The 27,349-nt window shown below is 40.1% G+C and overlaps 1 protein-coding gene across 2 annotated transcripts in view; it reads right to left on the bottom strand.

Moving 5' to 3' along the window:
• AIG1 (androgen induced 1) overlaps window positions 1-27,349 on the bottom strand; it is a 196,997-nt gene that overhangs the window by 144,494 nt on the left and 25,154 nt on the right. For both annotated transcript variants that reach the window (XR_014711041.1, XM_084624514.1), the window contains exon 2: window positions 2,769-2,924. Coding sequence is in view for 1 of the 2 variants with exons in the window: in XM_084624514.1 (XP_084480640.1) it covers window positions 2,769-2,924 (156 nt within the window). In the remaining variant the exon portion in view is untranslated. The remainder of the gene's footprint in view (window positions 1-2,768; window positions 2,925-27,349) is intronic.

The raw sequence follows: 27,349 nt of genomic DNA, 5'->3' as shown, positions 1-27,349 counted from the left end.
ATACTTAGCTAGTTATTTTCTCGGTTTCTTTGACAATAGAACTCAGGGACACACACCCAGCCCCTAAGGGCCATTTCCAGTTCAGGATAACTAACCAACAAAGACAAGACAACAGGACATTTGTGTGTGTTTTAACCCTTAGGAAACCAGCTAGTTCCCATGTGTGAAGTATATCCCCTAGGAACTGGTTAATTTAGAGAATGCTCATTTGTACATCTCATTTAGAGAGTGCTTACAATGCTTGCTAGCTCCTCCTCCACAGATGGCAAAACAAGTAACGCCTGAAAGAAAAAAAAATAGATATAGCTCCGAATGCTTAGAAACTGCAGCTACTGCCAACAGAAGCTGTAGCTAATGTCTTCACAGGAGGCCTCAAATGGTCTTAAAAAGTTTCAGTGCTGGGAATATGAGAGGAGGTACTGAAGGAGTACACAAAAGCCAGCAGAGAGTTAAAACAGAGGAGAGAGAAACATAGTATCATAAGTGGCATTGTGGATACTGAATTGCTGGCGAGAGAGCCAGAAAAGGCAGGAGAATGTGTCTCTTGATGTGTGTAAAAGCTAATATGGTGAGTTTTTTCCCAAAAAGAATCAATTAAAAACTTTAAAATAATGTAATGCGGTTCTTAAGGGGCTCTCTCTTTTCTAGTAACAACAGCAGGAAAAGCATCTGTTATCAGTCACAGTCACAACTACTACATAACTCCCAATCTTCCTCAAAATATAATTGTAAAAAATGATATTTTGCAAGCCTGTTTATTTCCAGGTATTTTTTAAAAGTACATTAATTATTACTGTGTGTTTCTTATGTCATAGTAGAAAAATTGCAGCCAGTTAACCCAATACGAATAGCAGCAGTTACCCTTAGCAATGGCTAATGAGTAATTTAAGGCTACCAACTGGGTGTTCTGGGAAGGGAACACCTGTACAATGCTGTACATGTGTTTTATATTTTATAACCTTGCACAAGCATTCTGTATTTCTTCATGGAGTGGACTGTAAAATATCACACTAAGGATTTGAACAAAGCCTGATGAAGTATATAAAATTTGATATTTTAAATTGGTGTGTTAACTGTAAAGTTACAACAGATACCTAGTTGTTATGAAACATTGTCGACAATGAGACCTCATACAGTACAGTATAGCTAGAAGACAGTACAAGGCGAACAGTGGTTCACAAGGTTGCAATTAGAACTGGCAAACTTTCATAAAGAAACAAAAAATGAGGCATGATTTCCAGTCTCATTACAGCTTGACAATTTGGGCCTGTGCTTATTGTAAGGTTCACAAATCTTCTGCTAACCTGGTCCAAGTTTTGGGTGGAAAGCACTGGCAATCTGAGTTGCGTCATGCCCAATCCTGCACCACTGTAGTCAATGGCAAAAGTCCCATTGATTTAAGAGCCACAGAAGAGCAGTTTTACTCTGAAAAGTACTCATAAATGCCTTCTTACTCTGCCCCCTCTGTGTGTTGGAGAGAAACTAGTGCACCTTAATGACAAAAACATGTTTTTACTCCTCTTAGCTCTGAAGAGCCCAAGGGCTAACAGGGAGAGTGCTAGATTCTACTCTCTTTTGCATCATCAACAGAATTGCTTAGCAAACTCCAGTCAGTTACACTTGTGCAAACCCATGGAGGGCAGAGCTTCTATCACTGATGATGATGTGCAATATAGAAAGAATCCAACTTGAATCCCAAACAGTCTACATGCCAACCTACCTCATACTTGCAAAGGATCAAGACCCTAATGCAGGGATGGGCAAACTTTTTGGCCTGATGGCCACACTGGGGAATAGAAATTGTATGGCAGACCATGAATGCTCACAACATGTGGGTTCGGGTGTGGGAGGGAGTGAAGGCTCTGGTTGGGGGTGCAGGCTCTGGGGTAGGGGTGGGAATGAGGAGTTTAGGGTGTAGGAGGGTGCTCTGGGCTGGGACTGAGGGGTTTGGAAGGCGGGAGGGGGATCAGGACTGGGGCAGGGGTGCACGAAGGGGTGCAGGTTCTAGCTGTGGGTGAGGGCTCTGGGGTGAGGCTGTGGATGAGAGGTTTGTAGTGCAGGAGGGTGCTCCGAGCTGGAATCGAGCGGTTTGGAGAGCAGGAGGGAGATCAGGGCAGGGCAGGGGGTTGGGGGATGGTGAGAGGCTCAGGGGTGCAGGCTCTGAGTGGCGCTTACCTCAAGCAGCTCTCGGAAGCAGCGGCATATCCCTTCTCCGGCTCGTGTGCATGAAGTGGCCCCCAACCTTCAGAGTGGGGCCACGCAGCTGCTTCCGGGAGCCATGCTGTGTAGCCCCCAACTGTGCGCCCTGGAGCGGGGCCATGCCACAGCTGGAGTGCCCCAGCTGGAGCAGGGCCACGCCCCGGCTGGAGCAGGGCTGAGCCGCATGGTGTGGCCCCCGACCTGGACCCCACGGCTGGAGCGGGGCAAGCACCAGACCTTGCTCCCCAGCAGGAGTTCGTGGGCCAGCTTAAAACGGCTCACTGGCCGTAGTTTGTCCACCCCGTCCTAATGTGTAAGTACATTTTATTTATATCATGAATCCAGATGCCTCAACAGTGGATTATTTTTAAAAAATGAAATTAAAAAGTAACTGAAAGTTATCTTCAGGATAACTAAAGTGTGACAAAACTGTGCTCCCATTTCCCCCTTTTTTCAGTCATTTATCCCTTTTGCTAATCATGTCAATCTTTTTACAGTCAGGAAACAATGAACAAGTTAAATGATGCACCTGCATGGCAGTGAAATTAACTGCTTAGCACCATACTTACAACTCCAACAGGAAAGGCTAAAACAGCCATCATCCAGTCACGGAGGGAAATGAGCTTTTTTAACTGTCTTTCTTGTTCTTGGCTGTCACTTCCTTTGGTGAGAAGACTGGAGAGATCAGTCAATACGCAGATCCCAAAAAAGACAGCCTGGATAACCTGCATGGAAATAAAATCCAATCTTGAAGACTATAAATACACAGATCATCAGATGCAATAGAGATACAGATAAAGACTCTGAGTCATCCAAGCACTTAAGTGTGTTCCTAAAGTTACATACGTGTTTTTAAGTGTTTTACTGAATCAGGACCATAGAGATGGAGCATAGTGCTGGACAGTCAGCAAGGAACTCCTCAAGTCAAATCTCAGCTCCGATAGTGATTCATTGTGTCACTTTGGGAAAGTCACTTAACCTCTCAATGTTACCAGTCCAACAGGGAGATTCCAATATGAGGATTATTAGTTCATGTTTATACAGTGTTATGTAAGAGCTAAGCATTATTATATTAAATAGGAAAAAATTACTTGGGTACAGATTCTGCAAAATATAATTAAATATATGCACAAGTCTTGGCAGAATAGGGACCTTAGAAAACCCTACAAGGATGGTAGTGGATATGAACTTGCAATATGGAAGAAAAAAACAAAAACAAAAAGCAAGTGAGACAACAATATATTTCTGGACTCTATGATACCAGTCAGAGGGAATTCAGAAAAATACAACATAAATGATTAAATGGTTGGAGGGACTGATTTACAAGTGAGGGGTCTGTTGTTCGGATTCAACATGAAAAAATTATTTCTACCCCAAGAATCCTTCCCTCCATTTTTTCTCCACCTGGCTATCTTACCTGAGCTGTCTGGTGATGCTGTTGCAGAATTCCAGAAGCTCAATTTTCTCACTACTGGCTGTAAATTAGCAAACAGGCCTTCAAATGCCCACTGAGCATCCTGTGTCATCACCACACTAACGGAACAGCTTGTGTTATTGCTGCTGCCACAGCTCCCTCCGCACATACTGCAGAGGCACACATTTTTCTTAAAAACTAGTGCAAAACATAGATCAAGCAACATTCCAAAACATGCACTGATGATGCCAGCCATGATACATGATAAATTGTTAGAGTTAGAAAAAAAAATTTAAGTTCTTTGGGGAAACTCTCCACTTCTACTTAAAACTCAAAAAACCTAAACATTTTGATTTTAAAAATAAGATTTTGGGTCCCCTGAAACTCCACGATGCTAATGCATTTTTTCCTCTTTGCTTCTTTTAAGACAGCATTTAATCAAAAATAATCTCCCCACCAATCAGATGGCCTACTTATACGGAAAGATTACAAGAGCTAAAAATGTTTTACCTTGGCCAAATGATGACCAAAGAGATCCGTTAACCCCACCTTGATTATCATACACATTTTAAAGAGAGTGGTCACTTTGGATGGGCTATTACCAGCAGGAGAGTGAGTTTGTGTGTGGGAGGGCGGAGGGTGAGAAAACCTGGATTTGTGCTGGAAATGGCCCAACTTGATGATCACTTTAGATAAGCTATTACCAGCAGGAGAGTGGGGTGGGAGGAGGTATTGTTTTATGGTCTCTGTGTATATAATGTCTTCTGCAGTTTCCACAGTATGCATCCAATGAAGTGAGCTGTAGCTCACGAAAGCTCATGCTCAAATAAATTGGTTAGTCTCTAAGGTGCCACAAGTACTCCTTTTCTTTTTGTTAACCATCTACAATTTACTGAAGGGTATAAGTATCAAGGAAGGAAAAGGTCCTGTTAAGGGAGGTCTAGAGAAGTATAACTACAAATAACTAGATGAATCTGAGCATAAGAAAATGTAGGCCAAGTGACAGGAAATATTTCCTAACAGTGAAATCTATTAGACCATGGAATAGTCTCCCAGAGGAAGTAGTGGAAGCCTTATTGCTTGAGTCATTCAAAGTGAGATTGGACAAAACATTCAAGAATATACTGTAGGGACCAATACTGCACTGGCAGAGTTTGGATGAGTGACCTAATAGGTTGTTTGCAAATCTAACTATGATTTCCTGAAATGAGATCTATTCAAAGTAATATAGCCTGAAACACCCACATTTCCAAAGGGAACTGAAATTGTACATTTCCTAATCAATCATAAACTGAGCTGCTTCTTTCAGTTATTCTGCTATGAGGACAAAATTACATGGGGGGAAATGTAATGCTATCATAATGTATAGTGATGAATTTGTGAAAATACTGATGGGAAGGAAGCTATCCATAGGATTCAAAAGTTGTGGTATGAGGGATAATGTATAACAAATAAATTTAACAACTAACAATGAAAACTACAGAAAAATATAAGACAGGAGGGAAAAATACATTTCCTGACAGAGAGTTACTGAATAGAGCCAGGAATAAATACTTCAGAGTTTAGGGAGGAAGCTTCCCCAGCTCCCCCATACAAATAGCACACAGAGCTATGGCTAATCACTTTCTTCCCTACATACAATGCATAAGAAGTGCTATCTTGACAACTGCCCTTTTGTCCAAAATTGGGAATTGAACCAGGGACCTCCAGAGCTGAAAATATGAGTCTCTACAGCAGGGGTCTCAAACTCAAATGACCACAAGGGCCACATGAGGACTAGTACATTGGCCTGAGGGCCGCATCACTGATACCCACCCCCCTGCTGTCCCAGCCCCGCCCCCACTCCACCCCTTCCATGAGGCCCTGCCCCGCCTCTTTCCACCCCTTCCCTGCTCCCATTCCAACCCCTTCCCTGAAATATGTATAGCAAATAATCTGCGAACGGTGCAGGAACAAGCAAACTGTCCCCTGTTAATTTGTGTAACTAATTACTGGTAGTGTTTAGAAAGTGAAAAGTTACATCAAAAGTCTATTGTTTATCCACGACTGTGCAGTCAAGTAGATGCTAGAACACTGTATAAAAAGACCTTGGAACCTGATCCTGTTCATCTCAGATCTGCTTAGGCTTCATCAGGGGAAGTTTGAGTCCCAAGACTAAGGTCCCAGTTATGCTGGTATACCTTGAATATATTTGGACGTTAGACTGTAAACTATGAACTATTTCAGAAAGAACTCTTTACAACTACAAAGCTCACCATCTATGCTATGAATCTGAATCTCAATTAATTGAACTCATGTCTGTATGCATATTGATCTTTTAACCATACTCTCTCTCTTTTTTTAAAATAAATTTTAGTTTAGTTAATAAGAATTGGCTGTAGTGTGTATTTGGGTAAGATCTGAAACTTTCATTAGTCTGGGAGGTAATGTGTCCAATTCTTTGGGATAGGTAGAACCTTTTCTTTTATATGATGAAAGAAGATTTTCAAAAATCATCATATTTGACTTAGGTACCTGAATGGAGGCCTAAGGCTGGATCACTTTAAGGGAACTGTGTTGTTTGGACTTCTGAGTAACCAGTGAGGTAATAAAGATGCTGTTTTATACTGGCTTGATAAATTTTATTGGAATATCCACCAACTTTACTGGGATTGTCTGCCCCTTCTTTGCAGTTCACCCTAATTGAGTGAGTACAGCTGGCTCCCCACTAGGACCCCGGTGAAAATTGCAAAATGCAGGCAAACTTTTTTTTTCTTTTTTTAAATTTGCAAGTCTGGATCTCATCCATGTAGAAAGAGATACTGGTAGCCTGTGAACAGAGTTTGAAGAGAGCACAGATTTACAAAAAGAAATAAATACAGGTCCATTATGTAAAACAAACATGCAATAGTAATCAAGAAACAAAAACAAGAAATTGACATAATGGGTGAAATCGCCTTTATACATTCCAGAAATGGCCCTGGTTGTGCATAAAATTAACATACCTTTTCACGTAATACTACCTCCTAGTTTACTTACAGGTAAGTTTCCAGTGAAAAACAAGGGGAATGTATTTTTGAGGGATTCATAATTATGAGTTTGTGGCTATAGTTCACTGTTCTGAGAATATAATTCATATCTCCAAACTTCTAGGCATTTCATTCGCAATTCCCAAATATTGTCAGTATCTGAACAAGTTGTCCCTTGAAGGCAGCCTTATATGAATTTGTTATTACTCTCTCTTCTAAGAGAACAAGCAGCCCAAACAATAGCACCAAATTTTAGCTCTACCAGCATGCGAAAACAAAAATTGCTGGTATCTGTCAGTCCACATAAATTACACTTTTTATAGTTTGCCAAATCCATGGTTTGGGAAAAAAAAAACCCTAATATGATTTATTACCTCAGATTATCTGTTACACTCCTTGTCACCTTCGAGCACTGTTGTTTCTATTTTTCAGGCTTTTGACATAATGGATCAGTAAAATAATCTGGTGTTGTGAACATATTTTATGCTTGAGCAGTTAGCATGGTAGTGTGATTTAAGACACATTGAAGTACTTTAGGCCAGACTATTTGTCTGTTTGGCTACTGTAAGTGCGATTGATTGGAATCGGTGTACTGGGACCATGCTTGTTTTAGCATCTTTATATACACGGGAATGTGAATTACAACAGCAAAATCCTCCAAAGTTCAAATATCCTGAGCACATTCAGGTAAGACAAGAGTAATGAAGTGGTTTTGACATTGGGCTGCTCTGTGTTTACAGAAGGCAGCCTAGGGTGGCAATTGTTTGCTAGGGCTGTTACCACTCTTGACTAACTCAAGCTATTGATCCTTCTTCTCCACAGCTACTGACTCCTCCGCTATTTCCTGTGTCCGCATGATTGTTGCATTCTTCTCAGCTCCTTTTCCATCTCTGTCTCTTTGTTAACTTGGGGAGCAAACAAACTGGGGAATGCATGCTTGAGTGTAATACTGCAGGATGGTACTGAGAATATTAGAACCAGGAGCTACAGCACAGACAAATACATGGTATTCATGGACAATAAATATATAAAATTAAATAAAACTTAAAAAGAAAGAAAATGATGATGAAAATGTAAGCATGAACTCACAAAATTTTATTTAAATATATGTCAAAGAACAGTTTGATAGTACTAAATTTTTCAGGAGAAAGGCCTTCTTGAAGTGCCATACATGTAGGTATGAATATATGTTTCCTCTTTCAGTGTTTGCCCTAAAAGCGCCATATTGCTTGGGTTGCTTTTTCCACAATGAGGCCATTGGTCAGTGTTCTGTTGCCATGTTGATGGCATTAGTCATGCCAAAGCCCTTAACAGGGAGGATGGCATGAAGGTTGCCCTTTTCCTCCCATTTGCCATCATCTTGGATGACAAACTTGGGCATTGAACTTTGATGTTGTTTTTTTTTCAATTTTCAAACAAAAGAAGAATACCACTCAATACATAATTAAGTAAATTTATAGGGATTCAAAAACTTACAAAAAATATTGCAAATTACTTGAAGTCACCTTCTTCTAACCCGCAAGGATTGGGGAAGAAGCCTTGTTAATTAAGAGCCAGAGATGGAAGAGCAGCTGCATTCTAGTTAATCTGCTGAGTAGTTAATGTTACGCTATTATAGCCGAGCCCATCTGGGGATGTGGCCAATGCTCCTCCACACAGTTGGAGTGCCAAGAGGTGTTTTGGATGATTTATTATTTTTCATTTGTTTTCAGTAGGTCCCACAATGTGGCAGGTGCTTTTACAACACAAAACAGTGTGATGTCTTGGGTCTTGAACCTAGGTCTGGCCTGGGGGGGAAAGGTCGGGGGGTCCCTCACACAGCTGCTGCATCTTGCCCTCCACCCAATGCCTATTGAAACCCAGTGGGCTGAGATGCTACTAGGACTATATCCCTGGCCAAGGCACCACCCACAGGAGCTCTGATTGGAGGATCACCTGGCTCCTGCCTCTAACTCTGGCTTGACGCCTGGCTCTGGTAACTGGCAGTGGACTCTGCTGCTGACCCTTGGCTTCGTTCCCCAACCTGGATGCCTGCTCTGCCCACTAGCCCTGACTGCTGCTCTGACTACTAGGACATACCACCTATACTTGGTCCATAACACACAGTACCTTCTCTTAAAAAATAACAATGTGAGAGAGAGAGCAAAAGGGATACAAATACAGAGTAGGGCAAAGGAAACCTAAATACCAAACCCATTTCTTTGTTTTAGAGTTATTGTTGGAATGCTCAGAGACACCTCAATGCATACACACATACGCACATTCCTATTTATTTAAATCCCAACAATACCTTAAAACTTATTTTTGCCAGTAGAGAGATATATATTGTGTTTATTTTTTATGGAAGGTGTACAAATGCCGCAGTGATGGCCAGCCTTATAAAAATCTGGAATCCTGTCACTACCCTCATCCTATCCTGAGAGTCCTCTCCTAGTGTATAGACTGTAATGCACAAATATGGACAAAGCTCCCATAATAAGAATGTGACACACAGGAAGTGGAAAAAGAGACTCAACTTTATTTCCTGGATTTAGTCACATCACATGAGTCAGCGTTATAAGACATTAATAATTCCATATCACATGACACAGGTCACCATCCACTGGCTCCTTTCACCCTCTTCCTCCACCTTTTACACAACTGTGCCAATCTGGCTCACTGAAATCTAGTGGGGTTCCTTCGGTGTAACTGAGAGCATGATTTTAAACCAATGAGATTGCACAGAATCTGGCATGCAGTGCTCATGAATGAGAAGGAAAGAACCCAGATTGAGTCTTAGGCTTTGATTTTTAAAGGTATTTAGGTGTTGCTCTACTCTGTGTTGCAAGGGCTACATGACTTAAACAGCTACGTCCTTTCAAAAGTTATTTAGGCACACAGGAGCTTAATGACAGGTTTCAGAGTAGCAGCCGTGTTAGTCTGTATTTGCAAAAAGAAAAGGAGTACTTGTGGCACCTTAGAGACTAACCAATTTATTTGAGCATGAGCTTTCGTGAGCTACAGCTCACTTCATCGGATGCATACTGTGGAAACTGCAGAAGACATTATTATTATATAGGAGCTTAAGTCTCACTGAAAGTCAGTGGAACTTGAGCTGCTAAGTGCCTAAATCACTTCTGAAAATGGGACTTTGCCATCTAAGTTATATAGGCTTCTCTCTCTTTAACCACAAGGTTATAGAGTAATTCTCATACTCTGTGCTGCCTCCCTCTCCCTGGCTCTCTCTCTTAAAGAGTCACGTGGGCGGCCAGAGAGAGAGAGAGAGGGAGAGGGAGAGGGAGACAGTACAAGCACGAGAATTCCTCAAATGACTCTATAGCACCTGATGGTCAGAGCTCACCCAGGAAGTGGGAAACACCAGGTCCAGTCCAGTCTCTCTGCTCCAATTACTCTTTTGTCATTTATCATGAATGCAACAACAACAACAGGAGAGATTGAGGGAAAGTCACATCAGATTATCCCATAGCCCACTGGTTGGAGCACTTTTTGGAGAGGTGGCAGGTTGCAGTTCAAATCTCTTCACCCCCTCACATGGGGCAGGCAGTTGAACCAGGGGTCTCCCAAACCCAGGTGGTTTAGCTCTAAGTACTAGGGTAAAAGCTCTGAGGGAAGTCCTTCTCCTCTTCCCTGCTTCCCCAACTGTTGTGTGTGAACTCACCCGAGTGGCTCAATCTGGTAAATTGCTTCTGAGCACACCTATTGCATCAGGCCCTGCATGAACCTTAGGCAGCCAAATGCCTGTCTTCCCCAGGTTGTGAATTGCTCTGTGGCTTAAGCAGGAGATAGGTGTCCAGTCACTGAAAATGAGGCAGCAATGCACATGCTCAGGGCAGAAACACAGGCACTAAGGAAACTTTTACTACAAAAACTTAGGTGCCAAGTGAGTTTCGGTGCCTAGAGGATTTGGTGGGGGAAGCCAGAGTTGTGTATTGCAGTGATGCTGAAACCAGGATCCAAATGCCTAAAATAAGGAGTTAGATGCCTACTTCCTTTTCTGCATTCAGGCCTTAGTCAGAAACCCTATTCTGCCTTACCAGAGTTGACTACCTCTCAAGAACCATGTTGGATATGTTATGACACACTTACCAGAGAAGCTGTGTGGTTGTACTAACGTAGTTTTAAAAGCAGTTTCCATAACATGGTTAATATTTTTTTCAAAACCATATAAAGTTCTTTGATGCTATGGACAGGACTTGAGTTAGGTAAACTGGCAAAAATCCTTAGAAATCCAGTATTTGTGTGGGGAATCGGGTGGGTTGGGGGGTTAATAATGCATTTAATATATACTCATTCTCATCTGTAAATAAAACTCAAAAAAAAAATTAATGGCCAAAAATGAATGGTAACTGATAAAAACCAATAGCTATGTAACTATTGAAAACCTGATGTCAAAGTGTTATGTCTCAGCTGTTTTACATAGATGGCATTTTCAGCATGATCTCAACATGACAGAAGAATATGCCATCTGGTTCAGAAGTGCTAACAGCCAGGAATCTTCTACTATGTAGCACATGAAGAGATGGAATGGACAAAATACAGTATATCACAGCAATATAAATAAGAATTTTACCAGATTCTGAGACTGAAGAGTACTACACATTCTGAAATCAGTGCAATAATTTTTACTTGGATCACTCCCCTCAGACACACACATTCCAACCTCTCACCTTCAGAAAAAGAAAGTTTTCTTAGGTGGTTTTTTTCCCCCAATTTTAGATTTGTCTCCTTCTATTTCACCCCATCTAATATATCTGAGGAAACATGAATTTCACTTGTAGAAGCATTTAAGAAACTACAATTCCATTTTCATCTTTATCTTTTTGATTTTAAGTAGCTTGTACTACATTCATTTTGTAATAATCCCCAATCCCCCCTTGCTTTCTTGCACTATACGTACAAAAGCTGCCATTACTACCTACCATATTCTGTTTATAAGACAGTATAATTTAATTAAACTTATATCATCCAGTCAGCAAACATGTGTAATATAGTTTATTCAGAATGTATTTTGGTATTATTAGATTACATCTTTTATGTTTTTCTTTGCTAAAACTTAATCTTATTAGTATTATACTCTGCACAGAAAGTTATGCCATTATTTTGTCTTAAATGCTAATTTTATACATTTCAGGAGGATTGGTAGTGTCTCCTAAGCAGTGCTCAGCAATCAGCAGGAAAGGCAGCACTCTAGGCACTGTTTGGGATAGTTAGTTAAGTAGGGTAAAAAGTCTTGCATTGCAGCTGTCTGTACTAAACTGAACTTCAGGATAAGGTTTCTGATGGCTGGAAGGTCCCTAAAACTTGACACGTAAACTATTTATTCCCCAAAATAAATAAATTTTATTAAAGAGTAATCTTTCCAGACTGACTGGTAGGACCCCCCTGCAACAGACACATGAAGTTCAATTTAAGTGTCCTAATGTTCTGGAAATATTTGCAACCGATCTGCTTATTGAATATTGAAAAAAACCTGTCTGAAAGCCACCAGGTGTAGATCATTTTGGTAGAGCAGACTTGAAAAAAAGACTTGAAAAAAGTGAGGAGAATGATTAAATGAGTTGTTTTTTTTAAAAAATCAATAAGGAAACAGCTACTTTTTAACTGGTGACTCATCAATCCTGAATGTGTCATTCATGTTACATTCACAAATGACCAAGATTGATGAATCTCAGTAGTGTTGTAACAGTTATGGAAATAGGAAAAGAAAAACACTGTCTTCTGAAAACCATGATCCCAAAGCTGGAAATAATCAAAGAAATATTTTCATCTGTCTCTTCAAAGCACTGTAAAAACATGAATGAATCCTCACAACCACCTAGCCAAGTAGGTAAGTATTACTGTCCCCACCATGCAGTGGTCAGCGCATCTGGAGCAGCAGAGGGGGCACATCAGTAACTTTACTCCCCCTTTCTTTCTACCCACAAAAGATGCTAGGACAAGTTAAATCAGCTCTCAGGGTTGTTCTGGTTTGCACCAGTCAACAGTGACTCAAATCTACCATAAGAGCAGTTGCTTCCCAAAGGCAACATTAAGTCCCTTGTTCAGCCCAAAGGAAATTTATGAAGGATCTTTGCAGCATGTTAGTAAATGTAGAATTATTTTTTTTTTTTAACAGTCAAGATGTCTTGGTAATTAGACTTCAGTAAAGGACTCTGCTATTTAAACTTTCTTGAAAACAAAGGAGAGGAGACTAATAATTTTTGGTATTGATTATGAAGGCATGCAGGGTAACAAAAGGCAGCTTAGCAATTTTCTGCTGTATTCAAATATGCTTCTACTCGTAACTAAACACTTAAGCAAAGTCCTGGGCACAATACAGCGCTGTGATCAAAGAACATTTAGGGATCTCCTTGAGTTTAACAATGGGTTCTCTCAGAGAGATAGTGATGCCATTTTGTAACGTACTGAGTTACAACCTTAACTATTGGGTCATGACCATGATTCCATAATGCCAATGTTCATTTTCACAGGAAATAAATAAATAAAATGTTTGACAATCTAATTGCCTTCAATGTCCCTTCATTTATCTTATAAAGTTAACACTAGTGTTAACTTGTTTATTCTCCTAAAACTCAAACACACACATGGGAAATCAAAACTGAAATAAGGAAACTTAATCAGCCTTGCTAAATGTGACTATTTAAATGGCTAACCCTTTTCTAACATGTCTGATTCCAATACCTTTTGATATGACAGAATTGTTCTTTTCCTAACCTGGTTTTTTGCTTAATGATGTCAAAATTATTGGATCTGATATTATTTCTGCTTTAGAAAAATGATAGGAATCCTGAAAATATTGAGTTCAAAGTCTGATTAGGATTGTATTTTTATTAAATTACTTTTTTTTTCCGAGGTGTCAAATAGAACACAATTCTTAAACTCTTAATTATTTTTTACATTCATAAATATTCTGATTTCAAAGAAAATGAAATAATGGCATTGCATTGTAATCCAAACCTTTTAACTATTCACCCAGGCTAGAAAACTGGTGAAATACTTCAGTCTTATGATGTATTTCCCAGCTATGGATCTCAAATGATTTATAAAGGAACTTAGGTATCTTTATCGTCATTTTACAGTGATGAAGCCAAGGCACAAAGAGATAAAGGGACTTTCTCGAGGTCACACAGCAGATCAGTGGCAGACCCAGGTCTCCCAGTTCCCAGACAGTGCCCTATCCCTGGGACTATGCTGTCTCCTACACATTCATTCTCTTATTTTATGCGTGATACATGTGGGCAGACGTATTTTAGCCACACTGGGAAGCAATCCTAAATTTCTGATTGCTGGTGGAAATAGCACAGGCCTCTTCTACCCTTCCATATGCAACCTTGCTACAAAATCCTTCTCCTCTGCAGCTCTTGCTGTCTGGAATAGTCTTCCTGTATCTTCCAACATTATTTAATGTACTGACACTTTGCTCTTGGCAGCTATCTGACCTCTCTGTTCCAAGCGTGACAACAAACTAAAATTAACAAGGTCTGAAATGTGGCAGCTTCAGAGAGCATGCTAATTATACACTGCCCTTACCTTCTGTGCTCTTCCACCCTATTGCTCTGCTCTGATTCACAATAGCAAACATTTGGACTTCCAGCAGTGCTAACACCACAGAGAACTTGTTAATTTTACTTCACCTGATCTGCCACTAAGCTATCCATAAAACACTTTGCAATAGAGTGTATGAAAGATGCTACACAAAATTCAGTTATTTTGAATAAACTGGTATGTCCAAATTCATCCTGGCTTTATGCTGGTGAGAACTTTGGAGTGCAGGCCAGAGATGGAAAATCTGCTCAGGTGAGGAGAAGTTACAGCATAAACTCCCTTGTAGCAGGATTACTATAGAGAGTCAGTGTAGTAAGCCAGGAAGTAAGCAAGCAACGACAAATGGGAAGAAGCATGCATAAGGCGCCTGAGAGATATGTTGGTATTATGTACCAATCACCTCTCCACTCTTTGCCACTGACTCAATTCTCAGTTCCTCCCTTCCTGCTTTTGGGCCAGGAAGAGAGACATAGAGGAAGAGTGCACAAGTGGCTTTAAGCCACCTTTGCAGTTGCCATATTCTGGGGCAGCAGCTGACCTGCTCAGTCCCTGGTGTAAATTTGAGCAGAGTTTATTTTGCTTCCCAGAGTCCCTATGAGAAGAGCTGTCATGCATTAGGCTCTGACCAAGGCCATCACTTCACTCCCCATCCCGATGCCTGTTATGCTGGAGGTATGGGGGGACTAGGAGCAGGGGTGGCATAGAACCCTTTATGCAGGCTATAAGCGGCCTCAGGGAAGCCCACTCACTATTCTGGCAGCATAAAAGAACCTTTGTGTACTTTGGGAATTGGGCTCACTGCCTGTATTCCCTTGGAGTTAATCCATTTTCCTCACTAGGAGCTTTAGTGGTATAGTGAGTAGGGTTGCCAAACTTTCTAATGGCACAAAACTGAACACCCCTTTCCCACCCCTTCCCTGAGGCCCTGCCCCTGCCTCACCCCTTCTCTGAGGACCTGCCCCCACTCACTTCATCCCCCTTCCCTCCATCGCTTGCTCTCCTCCACACTCACTTACTTTCACCTGGCTGGGGCAGGGGTTGAGGTGTGGGAGGGAGGGAGGGCTCCAGTTGGGGATGCAGGCTCTGGGGTGGGGCTGGGGATAAGGGTCTGGGGGTGTGGGAAATAGCTCTGGGCTGGGGCAGGATATTGGGGTATGGGAGGGGGTGTGGACTCTAGTCTGGGGGTGTGCGCTCCGGGGTGGGGCCAGAAATGAGGGGTTCAGGGTGTGGGAGAGGGCTCCAGGCTGGGGCAGGATGTTGGGGTGTTGGGTGGGTGTGGGGTGCAGTCTCTGGGACGGGACTGCAGACTGGGGCAGGGGGTTGGGGTGCAGGAGAGGAACCGGGGTGCTGGGTCCCAGCAGTGCTTACCGTGGCTCCCAGGAAGCGTCTGCCAGATTCCTGCAGCCCCTAGGAGCATGGGCAGCCAGCGAGGCTCCACACATTGCCTTCGCGCCCACAGGCGCTGCCCCTGCAGCTCCCATTGGTTGCGGTTTCCGACCAATGGGAGCTGCGGAGTCAGCACTGGGGGCAGGGGCAGCATGCAGAACCTCCCCGGCCACCCATGCACCTAAGGGCTGCAGGGACCTGGTGGCTGCTTCCGGGAACTGTGCAGAGCTAGGGCAGGCAGGGAGCCTGCCTTAGCCTTGGGCCCCCGCCGTACCACTGACTGGACTTTTAACGGCCGCCGACTGGAGCTGCCAGGGTCCCTTTTTGACCGGGCATTCCAGTCAAAAACCGGACGCCTGGCAACCCTAATAGCGAGAGGCAATTTACATCTCACTATGCCAAATTCCATGTATCTGGCCTATAGTTTAGATCTTATGTGGCCTCGGAATTCATGCTTTTAAGACTCCTTCGAGGCTAACCTAGATCTGTTTCTAAGGGGTTGAAGTTAACAAGAGTCTTATCCTTTTCATGGGTTAATAAGCCAATAACTCATACGGTAAATCTAATATGGGCAGAACAACATCCTTTTATAAGAACAGAACACTGAAATAAAATTGCAGTCCAGAAAAGCCACACGCACTTCAAGTTAAAAGATCATAGCTTTCAATTTTATAGCCTTTTCTTTGAAATCATATTAGCTAACCAGTCTGAGGAAAATAGGAAATAAAGATTGCTTTGATCTATAAAATGCTTGACATTCAATCATAAACTTCCCCAAGTGCACAGAAATAATGTGATGGCTGCTTCTGTAGCCGTAGGTAGGGATTTCTTGTTGGTGAGAATAGCGGCTTTTATCCTACTACAGATGTTGTAATAGTCCTCATAAAAACAATACACACTTCATTTAAAGGAAAGATATGAATACTACAGTGGAACACTTAACAGCAGAATAAATTAAAAACCTACAGAACATTTTTATGTTTCAAATACACATAGTTGCAACATTTTTATTCTCAATGTATAGGTGACAAGAAAATTTCAGGTAATTTTTTTTTTTAAAGTGCCACAACCATATGACTAAAATGAGTGATGTGTATTTTAATCTTAACTTTACTAATCTTGCTAAAAGCTAATCCATCATGCCATTTATTTCCATACTGTAAATTCAATTAATTGGATAATTAAATGATCCATGGAAAACCCCACAACAATACTACTACTGTAGCATACATTTTAATCTCTTCATTTTTTTTTTTAAACAGTGCAGGTTACCTTCTCCCAGTTTCCCAAGATAAGAATGTACAGTATGCAAAAGGCACTCTCATCTCCCTAAAACAGTGATTCAGGGCATTAGAAAAGTCTAAGTGGACTTCTGAAAGGATTTCCCAAACATCATTCTGGGTTCCTCTCCCTTTAAAGCACTTGTACGTTTTGCACTTTCTCTGGTGGTAGTGTTGCTCTAAGGTAACACCAGCCCTCTCCTCCTCCTCCCTCACAGAACCTGCCATCCAAAGAATAAAAAACCCTTCACCAGTAGAAGGATGGAGTAGGTGACCTAGCACTCTTCATCCATCTCTAATTTATAGGACTCTAAATATTACACATGCAGTGAGTTGATTTTACACTGCATTGTCATATACTGAGCTAACTTATGGGCTTCATTACAGGTGGTTAAACAATTACTATGGACAGATTACATACTGTTAAAAACCAAAAATAAAATATCTAAAACCACACTGACATGCACAGATATTTGACTTTCACCGCTTCCTCATTGCTCAGATCAGTTAAATATGTTGCTGGAAAACAATGCACAGAAGGAAAGAAATAAAAAAAACTTTTCAGTTTGAAATAATGCACTTAAGGTGAGAAGCTATGAAAGGAAAAGGTTGTGAAGCAAGTTATTTACAATTGCAGATAATTGTATGCATTTATTTATATGTATTTATTGAATGAACAAAGAAGGCATTAATCTTAAACTCTAGATCCCTTTAACAATTATTTAAAAACAACCATAAAGACAGAAGCCAGTAACATTGTGCCGACCATCTACAATAATTGCAGGCTCAACCTTACAACAAGAAATCAATACACCACACTCCCTCAAAATTTCATCTTATATAATATTCTTCTCCCTAAAGGTCCCCATAAAAAAGATGTCCTAGAGGACAACAAATTCAAGCTATTTCAGACAAAAAAGGAGAGCAGTTTTCAAAGCTAAGAAGTACTTATGGAGAATGCCCTGCCATCTGCCCCCTTTTAAATCAAGAGAATACCATCTTAAGTACATGTGTTGATCTTAGCTGCAGCAATATGACATGGAACCAGTGTCTGTCTCTCAAGTAGGTAGGTCCCAGACCATTTAAAACTTTATAAATCAACACCTAACACCTTAAATTCAAACAGGAAACCCAGAAGCAGCCACCGTAGGTCATGAAACACTAGTAAAATGTCTTCATGGAAAGACTCACCTAACGAGCAGGTTGCTGCATTCTGCACTGGGTTCAGCTTCTAAATGGATTTAAGATAGAACCCAAGTAGAGAACATTGCATTAATCTATTCTCAAGGTGAAAAGGTGCAAATCACCGTAGCAAGGTCTGCATCACAAAGAGGTCACAGGCAATCTTCTTGATAAACACAGATGGAAAAAAACAGCTCAGCTACTGCAGAAGGTTTATCATCTAGTAACTGGAAATCTAACCAGACTCCTAATGTCTAAAGACAAGTAACAAATGGCAAACAGCACCCCTCAAACAGGGGAACAGACATTTTGCCATATCATCTCATTGTTTTTTTAATCTACCATTATCACTTCTGTTTCATAGAGCTCAAGTCCTCAACGTGTTCACAATCATTCATGCCCCAATCTCAAGCAGACACTATGAACAACACTCAACTGCACCATCCGAGTTAGTGATGGAAACGTAAAGATCAGTGCCATCATAGTACTGAAGACAACCCATGCTTCTCCCATAGCCTTCTTAAATAGGATCACATATATGTTGGAGAAGATGGGATCCCAAAGAGCCTCACATGAAAGAGCCCTTGAGGAACCTGAGCTATTGCCCAGCAGCACCCTCTAGGATTGCTCTGAGAGAAAGGATAAATCCATTTAAGAGTAACACTGTCATCCATAAGCAGGTCAACAGCACCTCATGGTCAATGGTCTCAAAGGCAAAGCTAACAATATTAGCATGGATATTTGATCTCCATCCATCAAAAGGACATCTCCATCCAAGAGAAATCGCATATACTGTATTGTACCCAGATCCATATCCAGACTGGCAACAGTACTGAGATATCAATATGTAATTAACAAGCAGGAGAACAGTCAACTGAAGAAGGCATATGGATTCGCTTCCGAAATTAATAGGTACAGTCATCGACGTACAATTATCTGGATTGATAGGGTACAGTGTGCTCTATGGAGTGACTTCACACTAGTGAGATTACATACCAACCTGCAACTAATGCTAGTACACCACAGAATTTACCAGTAATGGTGTACAACTGCACATCACACTAAGGCACAGATGCCACATTTGCAAGAGTGGCCTTTGACTTTGGGCATCTTCAACCTTTGTGTGATGAACTTGATATATGTTGGGCCCAAACTTTCAAAAATGCTGACCACTTCTGAAAAATCTGGCCTTAAATCCTAGTTTCAAATTGGGCACCCAAAATTAATGGACATGTTTGAAATATTTGGCCAGAATTGCTTATGCTTTTATTATGAGGGAGAAGTGGAATACTATATTGTGGATCATAATCTGAGAAGGGAGCATAGTTCACAGATTTGCAGACTGTAGGCACATTTGTATTAGCTTGCCCTACTACATGGGAACAAAACAAGAATAATGAATCTATTGTATTTGTATGTACAGTTACATATATTTCTATAATTCATCCAGCGGTAACCTCATGAATTTCATACCTGGTCTGCAATAAGTAAACCAAAATAGCATGGCCTGTGTATTCTAAATAATTTCATGGGATCTTGGTTTACATTTGCAAATATATTTTTTAAATTCTTAGACTGTAAAATAAAACCCAGAGGGTCATGTGAAAAGCCATTTAACTGAAAAGCCATTTTTCATTAAAATTTTTTTCCAACCAGCTCTACTTGCCAGCCACTGATGGAGACAAGACTACAATTGTTATTTGTATTATTTGCATTGCACTAGTGCCTAAAGACTCCAATAAGCCTCACTGTGGCAGGCACTGTATACACACATAATGAAAAAATATGCTTCCTGTTTCAAAGAGCTTACAATCTAAGGAATCATATTTTGAGATCTAAAATAAAGCAGTTTCAAGAAGTCTCTAAATCGAAAACACGTTTAGGAAAAAGACATTGTAGCTGAGACATTTAAACTTTAAATTTACTTGCAATACAGATTGTGGAACACATTATTACCAGACTCTTCCTCTTCATTTTTTAAAATTTAAAAATCAAGCATTTGAAGTGAATGCCCAGGAAGGAAATCTGCAAAGATTATAACAAGTGGGAAAAAAACCTTTTCCTTATAAAAACTAGATACCTGGCGTGGGGCGGAAGATTTTTGCAAAAGTATTTAAGAAATGACTAAGCATCCTGAATCCAGACAAGGGATGGATGAAAGCTGCACACAATGCTACATTATATTAGCAATTATCTGGTGGTACAATCAGCTTCTGAAAAGTTTAATTTTTTAAAACAAAATTGCACTTCTAGTCTATTTAATTGCTAACAAACCTTCTGAATGTGAACCAATGCAGTTTTGTCTTAGTAAGTTTGCAGACAAAGACAAGAAATAATGTCACATATTTTCAGCTGCACCAGAGTTTCAACTAGTGCAGCTCAGGATACAGGGAGGCAAATTATGGATTTAAGCCACTTTGCATTCCCACATTCCATGGTGTAACTAGAGCAGTCTTTAGGTTGCACTGAATTACGTTCAGCTCCAATAACTCCCATGGGGCCAGGAATCACTGGCATAAAATCAGAGTTACAGCCTCATCCTTTCCCTTGGCCATAGCCCTTATGCCAGAGCTGAAAGGAGGGATGGTATAGAGCTAGCTACATTATCTCTCTGTCACCAGGGGTTTTCACTACAACATGGGAATCCTCATGTAGCCAGTTAAGCCACATTTAAGATAGAGGTACAAAGCAGGAGTGGTGGGAAGCAGCCTTACTTGGGGCAGAATTTGACACAGTAACTCTGTTATGTGCAACATGCCCAATTTGTACCAATAGCTTGGTAACTCCGATGATTATTAATGAAAAAATAAATGTGAACAGCGTCAACTGTTTCAGTGCTCTTCCGTTTAGCAGAAACAACAAGCTGTTTGGAGATGGGGAATGAGCCCTGGCAATGCAGATAAAGCCTAGAATAAAATCTCCCTAATCTAATTCATAAATGAAAGGGACATAAGAAAATACAGGTGATAAACTGAGCATGAATCAGTTAGAATCAGATAGGAAGATCTGAGATCTTACAGAATCCACTCCTTTATATTCTCAGGAAATTGAAAATGCAGGATAAACCTGTTTCTATCTTTCTCTTTTGTTGCATATGAATTACTATGATGGAAGTTGATGGTTAATATTGTATTACATATTTGCCCACAAGAATATAATATATTCTTTTAGAACTAGACCCAACTAGATATGAATTGCTAAAACACCAAGAAGGAATACTGAAAAAATGATATGTGCTTTATGTGCAGATAAGAGATGATAAAATCCAAATCCTTGAGGGGTTACAAATAAGAGTATCATGCAAAGTACATAACCAGAAAACAAAATGATCAACTATGAGATTACTAACAGTCAACATGTTGGGGAAGTGCTAATAGGCAGTAACAGAAAGAAAAGGCATTAGTGTGCTTGTATTAAAGAATAAAATTGTGTCTTGGTTTTCATATAGGAGAAATATTCTGTTCTTACCAAACAAGCGGGGACTATGATATCCCTTCTTTGCTATCAAGAAGTGTAACGTAAGTACTGCTAGAAGGACTTGGGGTGATTTCCACTGAACAACTAGATCTTAACTACACAAAGGTATTCCCATAGCTCATGTGTAGCACTTTGGCTTTAGTAGAGGAGATCATAAGTTTAAATTCCACAAGAGGACTTGGGTGCATACATGGTACCACTTCTGCAGTATTAACAGGTGTAAGCCATTCCTGCTCAGTGTGGCACTCTGTCCCCCTCTCCTGGTGGCTAGGCCAACTAGAGGTTGATGAGCCTGCTACAGCACTGGTTAAAAGAATTGGCTCTTTCAGTTCAGGCAGTAGAGCGTCATGTATTAAGAGCCAGAGGTCCCAGGTTTGATTCTGATTGATGATGACCCACTCAGAGATGTGCTGTTACTGGTTGCTGCCTTGGTGATGTACCAACCTTCTGCTTAAACTTTTTATTCAATATCTGGCAAATTAAGTCAATATATATACACCAGCTGAGGACCTGGTCCTAAGAGTATATAATGTACAGTCACTATATTTGGTTCATTACTCTGTTAATACCTTTGAAAATACCTTCAGTAGGAAAAAAATAAAAGATTTTTCTAGACATCTCTCCTTTCCTATAACTGGAGATCATAGCAATGTCTGCAACGGCAACAAAAGACTAGCTACGCTCAACTCTTCCATAAATATCAGTACAAGCGATCTTTGTACATTTGGATTTGTATCCATTACCAGATGCTCAGAAGTGAAGACAAGTGGTTATTTGATTACCATCCAGTTGTCTGATTAATAGATCACTGTGTTGTCAGGAGGTCCCTCCATTTTTAAAAAGTTTGTATCAGTACTGCTTTGCAAATCTGATGATTTTGTTTGTTCAAACATAGCCAAAAAAACTGACCTTCCAAGGGTTCTGATGTGCTTGGTGTTGGCCAAAATCTGATTTTACCTCAGTGAAACCAAGAGCAAAGTTTACAGAAATATATTATATGTGTATTTTTAAAATATAATTTGTTTTACAGTCTTGCTGTTTACCTGAAATAGAAAGGTATCTCCTTCATTCAAGTATTATGTACGTCTTATCTCTCTTTGTTCACATTCAGGTTGTGCTAAGAGTTATTCAGTGATATCTCTTTGAGGGTATTTGATTCTGTATCTTTTGAAACCTCGGTGTCAGAATCTGGCTAATTCTGATTCAGCCATCTCCATGATGCTCTTTTACATCACACATTTATTCAAGTTTGTAACCGTAAGACTACTTCCAAGGGGAAATATAAGGCCAATGGCTTGTCTTAAGAAGCTCTGTTAGTTTTTCAAGCAGTTAATGGTATAAGGGACTTAGATACAAGCAGGGACATATTACAGGACCTATACACTGACAAAGAGCGAATTATTTTCTAAAGTGTTATTGAAGATGTTAGACCAACTCAAACTCATTCTATTTTTGCACATTATTTTTGAATTAGCAGTTTTGTGTCTCTGTGTCCCTAAAAGAACACTTCATTTGAAAATCCTTTGAAATACAAAGTACATCCTTTGAAAATCTAGACCAAAAGAGTTTTTAAGTAAATGACAATTCTGAAACAGCTATATTGTGGCTTGAAGTCATAACTCATGGTAAGGGAGGCATGGAGTCATGCTGCCACAGCAGGACCTCCTGGAAACATTGTGCTAAGGACAGGCACACTGCCTCTATAAGCACAGGGGGACCATGGTTTCTAGAGCATTGTTTGGGAGAGTGCAATGGGTACTTCCTTACCATTCCTGTGTAGAACTAGCTCTACTGGCCAATATGGAGAGGGAAGACCCCACACCCTCTTAGGTGAGACTAGTGTTTTTGGTGGCACTAGACTTGTGCTGCCCTTGTCTTCAGGGAACTGCAAGAACAGCTCCTGTTTTTTATCCCAGCACAAGGACACAAGGGGATGGGAGATGGCTGGAGAGAAGGTGGCTCCTGGCAGTCTCTTTCCTCTTCCGGTTGCTAATGCAGTTAGGTAGGACTGGGCACAACCCCGCCCTCAACATGCACCTCTGTTAAATGTGTTGAAGAACATAATACACATCCGGTGTTGAAAACCAACTTGCACGCTTACACAGCTGTAATCTTGGATCCACAGTTATTTTTGCTTTCATTTCGGAGTGTAACATACTCTGTCAGGGATTTTCAAAAATACTCAGTGTAGGTCTAACTCTGCTCCCACTGAAGTCAGAGGCTGTCTGACTTCATTGGGAGCAAAATTAGGCCAACTCTGAATGTTTTTGAAAATCCCACCTTCTGTAGTCAGATCTGATACCAAATTAACACGCAAGTCCCATGTTAAGGGTTTACAGGTCCACAGGGCCCATGACTGGATCTTCTATACAGGAACGTATGTTTTTAACTCAGTCCTTGATGTCCAGTTATTGTATAGCTGGTAAAATATGTAGACACTAATACCATATTGAACATTCCAGGATAGCAATGTTTTGTAGAAATTATCTCTTGATATATGTTATAGCAATATTTACATAGTGTTTTAATTACTAAGCTTTACACTACAGATGGACTCTTCAAAGGAGCCTAAGGAAGTTAGGCAACCAAATCCCATTGAGTTTCACGACAATACAAGGTACAAGGCAGTAGAGAATCCAATATTAATTACTCCTTATTACACCACACCATGAAATAATAATAGTTACCATTATCCCAATTTCCTAGATGCCCAAGCTGAGGCACAGAGTTTTAACTGGTTTTTCTGGAGTGACACATCAAGGGACAGAATGTGGAATAGATAACAGTACTTCTGATTTTGCCCTCTGACCACTGAACTATGCTTCTTGAAGTCAAAAGAAATTCAAAGGTTCTGGGCACCTAACTCCCTTACACTTCTTTGAAATATTTATAAACATATTTTAGAATCACAACCACTTGCTTTTCCTCTCAGCTTTAAAATAATAAATAGATGATAAAATACTTTAATTGCCTCTCATGGTGGAGAAAACATTGTCCAGTAGGTAGAATGAAGAGTCAGGAGTTCTGGTGTCAATTACAGACTCTAACCTTAAAGTGGAAAATCATGTATCTTCTCTGTGTCTCAGCTGTACATTGTAAAATGGTGATATACTAACAGGGGTACTTAACTCATGGGGTTGTATTATAAGGCTAAATCAATCACTTGCCTGAATTTCCATTGCCTTGTACCTTGTGTTGTCATTTATAATTGTGCACAATGAGGGCAAGATACCTGCAAATCAGAATGGTACTGCGGTTTTTATGCTCACTTTGAAGAGATGTAAATGGCAACACCAGGTATGAGGTAGAGGCCCTAAAACTTGAGGAAAGGTACTACAGAAGTTGAAACCCTAATAAAGCTAAATTCTCCACTAATTCTGAATAGGCTAAGAGAACAATAAAACAACCACCGTTCTCCAAGTGAAATTCTCAAAAGCAAATCTGGAGTATTATTAAATCAAACAGTATAAACACCTAAAATTCTTTAGCTGCCATGATTGTTTACCACTAATTAAACCGATAATTTTTTCACACTCCATTTGCAGCAACATCTTCTGTTTGAAGTATTCTAAAGATGTTGTGTTTGTCCAACACAGAAACAAACACTTATTAATTTTCCTTTTTGATGGTTCTAACACTTTGATCAATTCAATTCTTTTTAAAGCTCCAGGAAAATTTGCCTTGAGATATATATTTAACATCTCAGTGTTGAAAACAGTGAGAACTGGAGATATTAAACGTTTGGTGACAGCTAACTGTGACTCTTTACAGAGCCAGTATTAGACTTGTTGGGGCCCGGGGCAGAAAGTTGAAGCTGCACCACATGGTGCTGAAGTCCAGGGTCCTGAGCCCCACCATCCGAGGCTGAAGCCGAACTTAGCTTCACAGGGGCTCCTGTGGCACGTGGCCCCAGGCAATTGTCCTGCTTGCTATCCCCTAACGCCAACTCTGGCTTTTATATGCAGAAAACCAGTTGTTGTGGCACAGGTGGGTCGTGGAGTTTTTATGGCATGTTGGGGGAGCCTCAGAAAGAGAAGGTTGAGAGCTCAGGCTATAAATCAGTATTAAAATAATAAAATGAATAAATCAGATTACATATAAATACCAACACTGTTCGCTTTTAAAGAATGATACCAGTAAATACAAGCATGGAGAGCACTTCAAACAGCTCATAAGAAAAAATGATCTGTAGAATTTTGCTGTACAAAGATTGCTTCCACCTGCTTTTCTCCATTTTTCATGTCTGTTTATGTCCCACTGTTGTTAATAACAGAATGTTTTAGGTGTACTTAGTACTTTGGAAACAGATGAGAAGCATGGTTCAACCAAAGTCCTAGCAACCTGAGTACAAGGTACTCAGTAAAGGGGGTGTTTACATTAGCGTTAATTCAGGCCCAAATCTGAGAAAAGGCTTAGGTTCAAAATTCAGCTGTGCCAAAGTCTTGCAAACTCTTCTCATGAGATTACAGTTTAAAATGGCAGCAATTTCTCAAGTTCAGATGAACATGGAAGATTTCTGAAATCCTATGAAAGTAGATATACAACTTTATCTGAACCCAAACTGTAAAACCCATCTTCCAATTTGGTATCCAACCCATCACTGAACAGGGCTCATTCAGATCTGGAGAATGGACTCCAAGCCCCATCCTAAAATTTTAAGAGCTTCTGTTTCAAGGTTTCAGTTCTGTCCCTTGTCTTGTAAGAACATACTTTTGTTATCAAATGTATTCCCTTCTACGAAAATTTATAATATTCTAATTCTTGAAGACGTAGACATAAAACTTGGCATAAATTAATTTACAACATATGCCTTTTCTTCTAATTTTCTTTTCAGACCAATTTTCTTTAATAGAATCAAAGTCCTTTTTAGGCTGCATAACAGAGGGGAAGCAAAATTATTCAGAAAATATTAATTTCATGCTCTGGTTTGGGAATGTGAAAGAATGTATTCATTAAAAAATACCCTTGGAAAACATTCTTGAAAGGAAAAAAATAAAACTATAAACCCTTGTACTCATACAGAAAAGTGGTAATTAATGAGATAATTTATATCTTTATGATTTTCAATTAAAAACAATCAATCAAAAATCCCACAAGAGAGACTGAATTAACATGATGCTTTTTCCACTTCACCATTCCATCACAATACTTTTGTTGCACCCTATATCCTCCTACCCTGATTGATATGCTGTCTTTTTAGAACTTTGGGGCTGGGAACTTGTAATCATATCTCTCTGGAAAGTTCCTTGCATACTGTTTGCAATATACAACTAACAACTGTAGTAAACTAAGGCCTCTAGCATGCAAACACTTATGCATGCACTTCAGTGTTCGCAGGATTGGAGCCTAAAAAAAAAAATGTTGACAAATGTTAGAATGCATGAAATTCATAATTAGAAGAAACTACCATAGCAATATGTTCATCCATGCAGAATTCACAGTACACTCAACCCAGTTCTCAACAGGAAAACTCTATAAGATAAATATGAAATTATATATAAAAAGGAAAGGTGTGGTCCTATAACATCAGAAAGGTGGGGGTGAAGACAGAAGATTATTTTTTTTATAATGGGGACATCCATAAAACTACAGTGAATCCTTGCTAAACTGAATTTACACCAGGATGGACAGTTTGCCCAAAATGATGATGTAGTACCAGGCAATAGCCTGTAATACTTTCCCGCAGTCTCTTTAATTAATTCACTAACCTTTTACAATTTTTTTTTTATAAGGAAAGGGATAATGTTTTTCTAGAATAGTCAATTGTCTGGCATAGTGAGGCAGTAATGCATGGACATGAAATGTGTTCCTCATTTGCCTCTCCACTCAACTTTGTAGCTACATGAAGACTAACACAG

This window comes from Lepidochelys olivacea, assembly GCF_965140295.1.
Source record: "Lepidochelys olivacea isolate rLepOli2 genome assembly, chromosome: 3".
NCBI classification, from domain to species: Eukaryota; Metazoa; Chordata; order Testudines; family Cheloniidae; genus Lepidochelys; species Lepidochelys olivacea.
The sequence above is the reverse complement of the archived record's forward strand: the minus strand, read 5'-3'. Positions and strand labels throughout refer to the sequence as shown.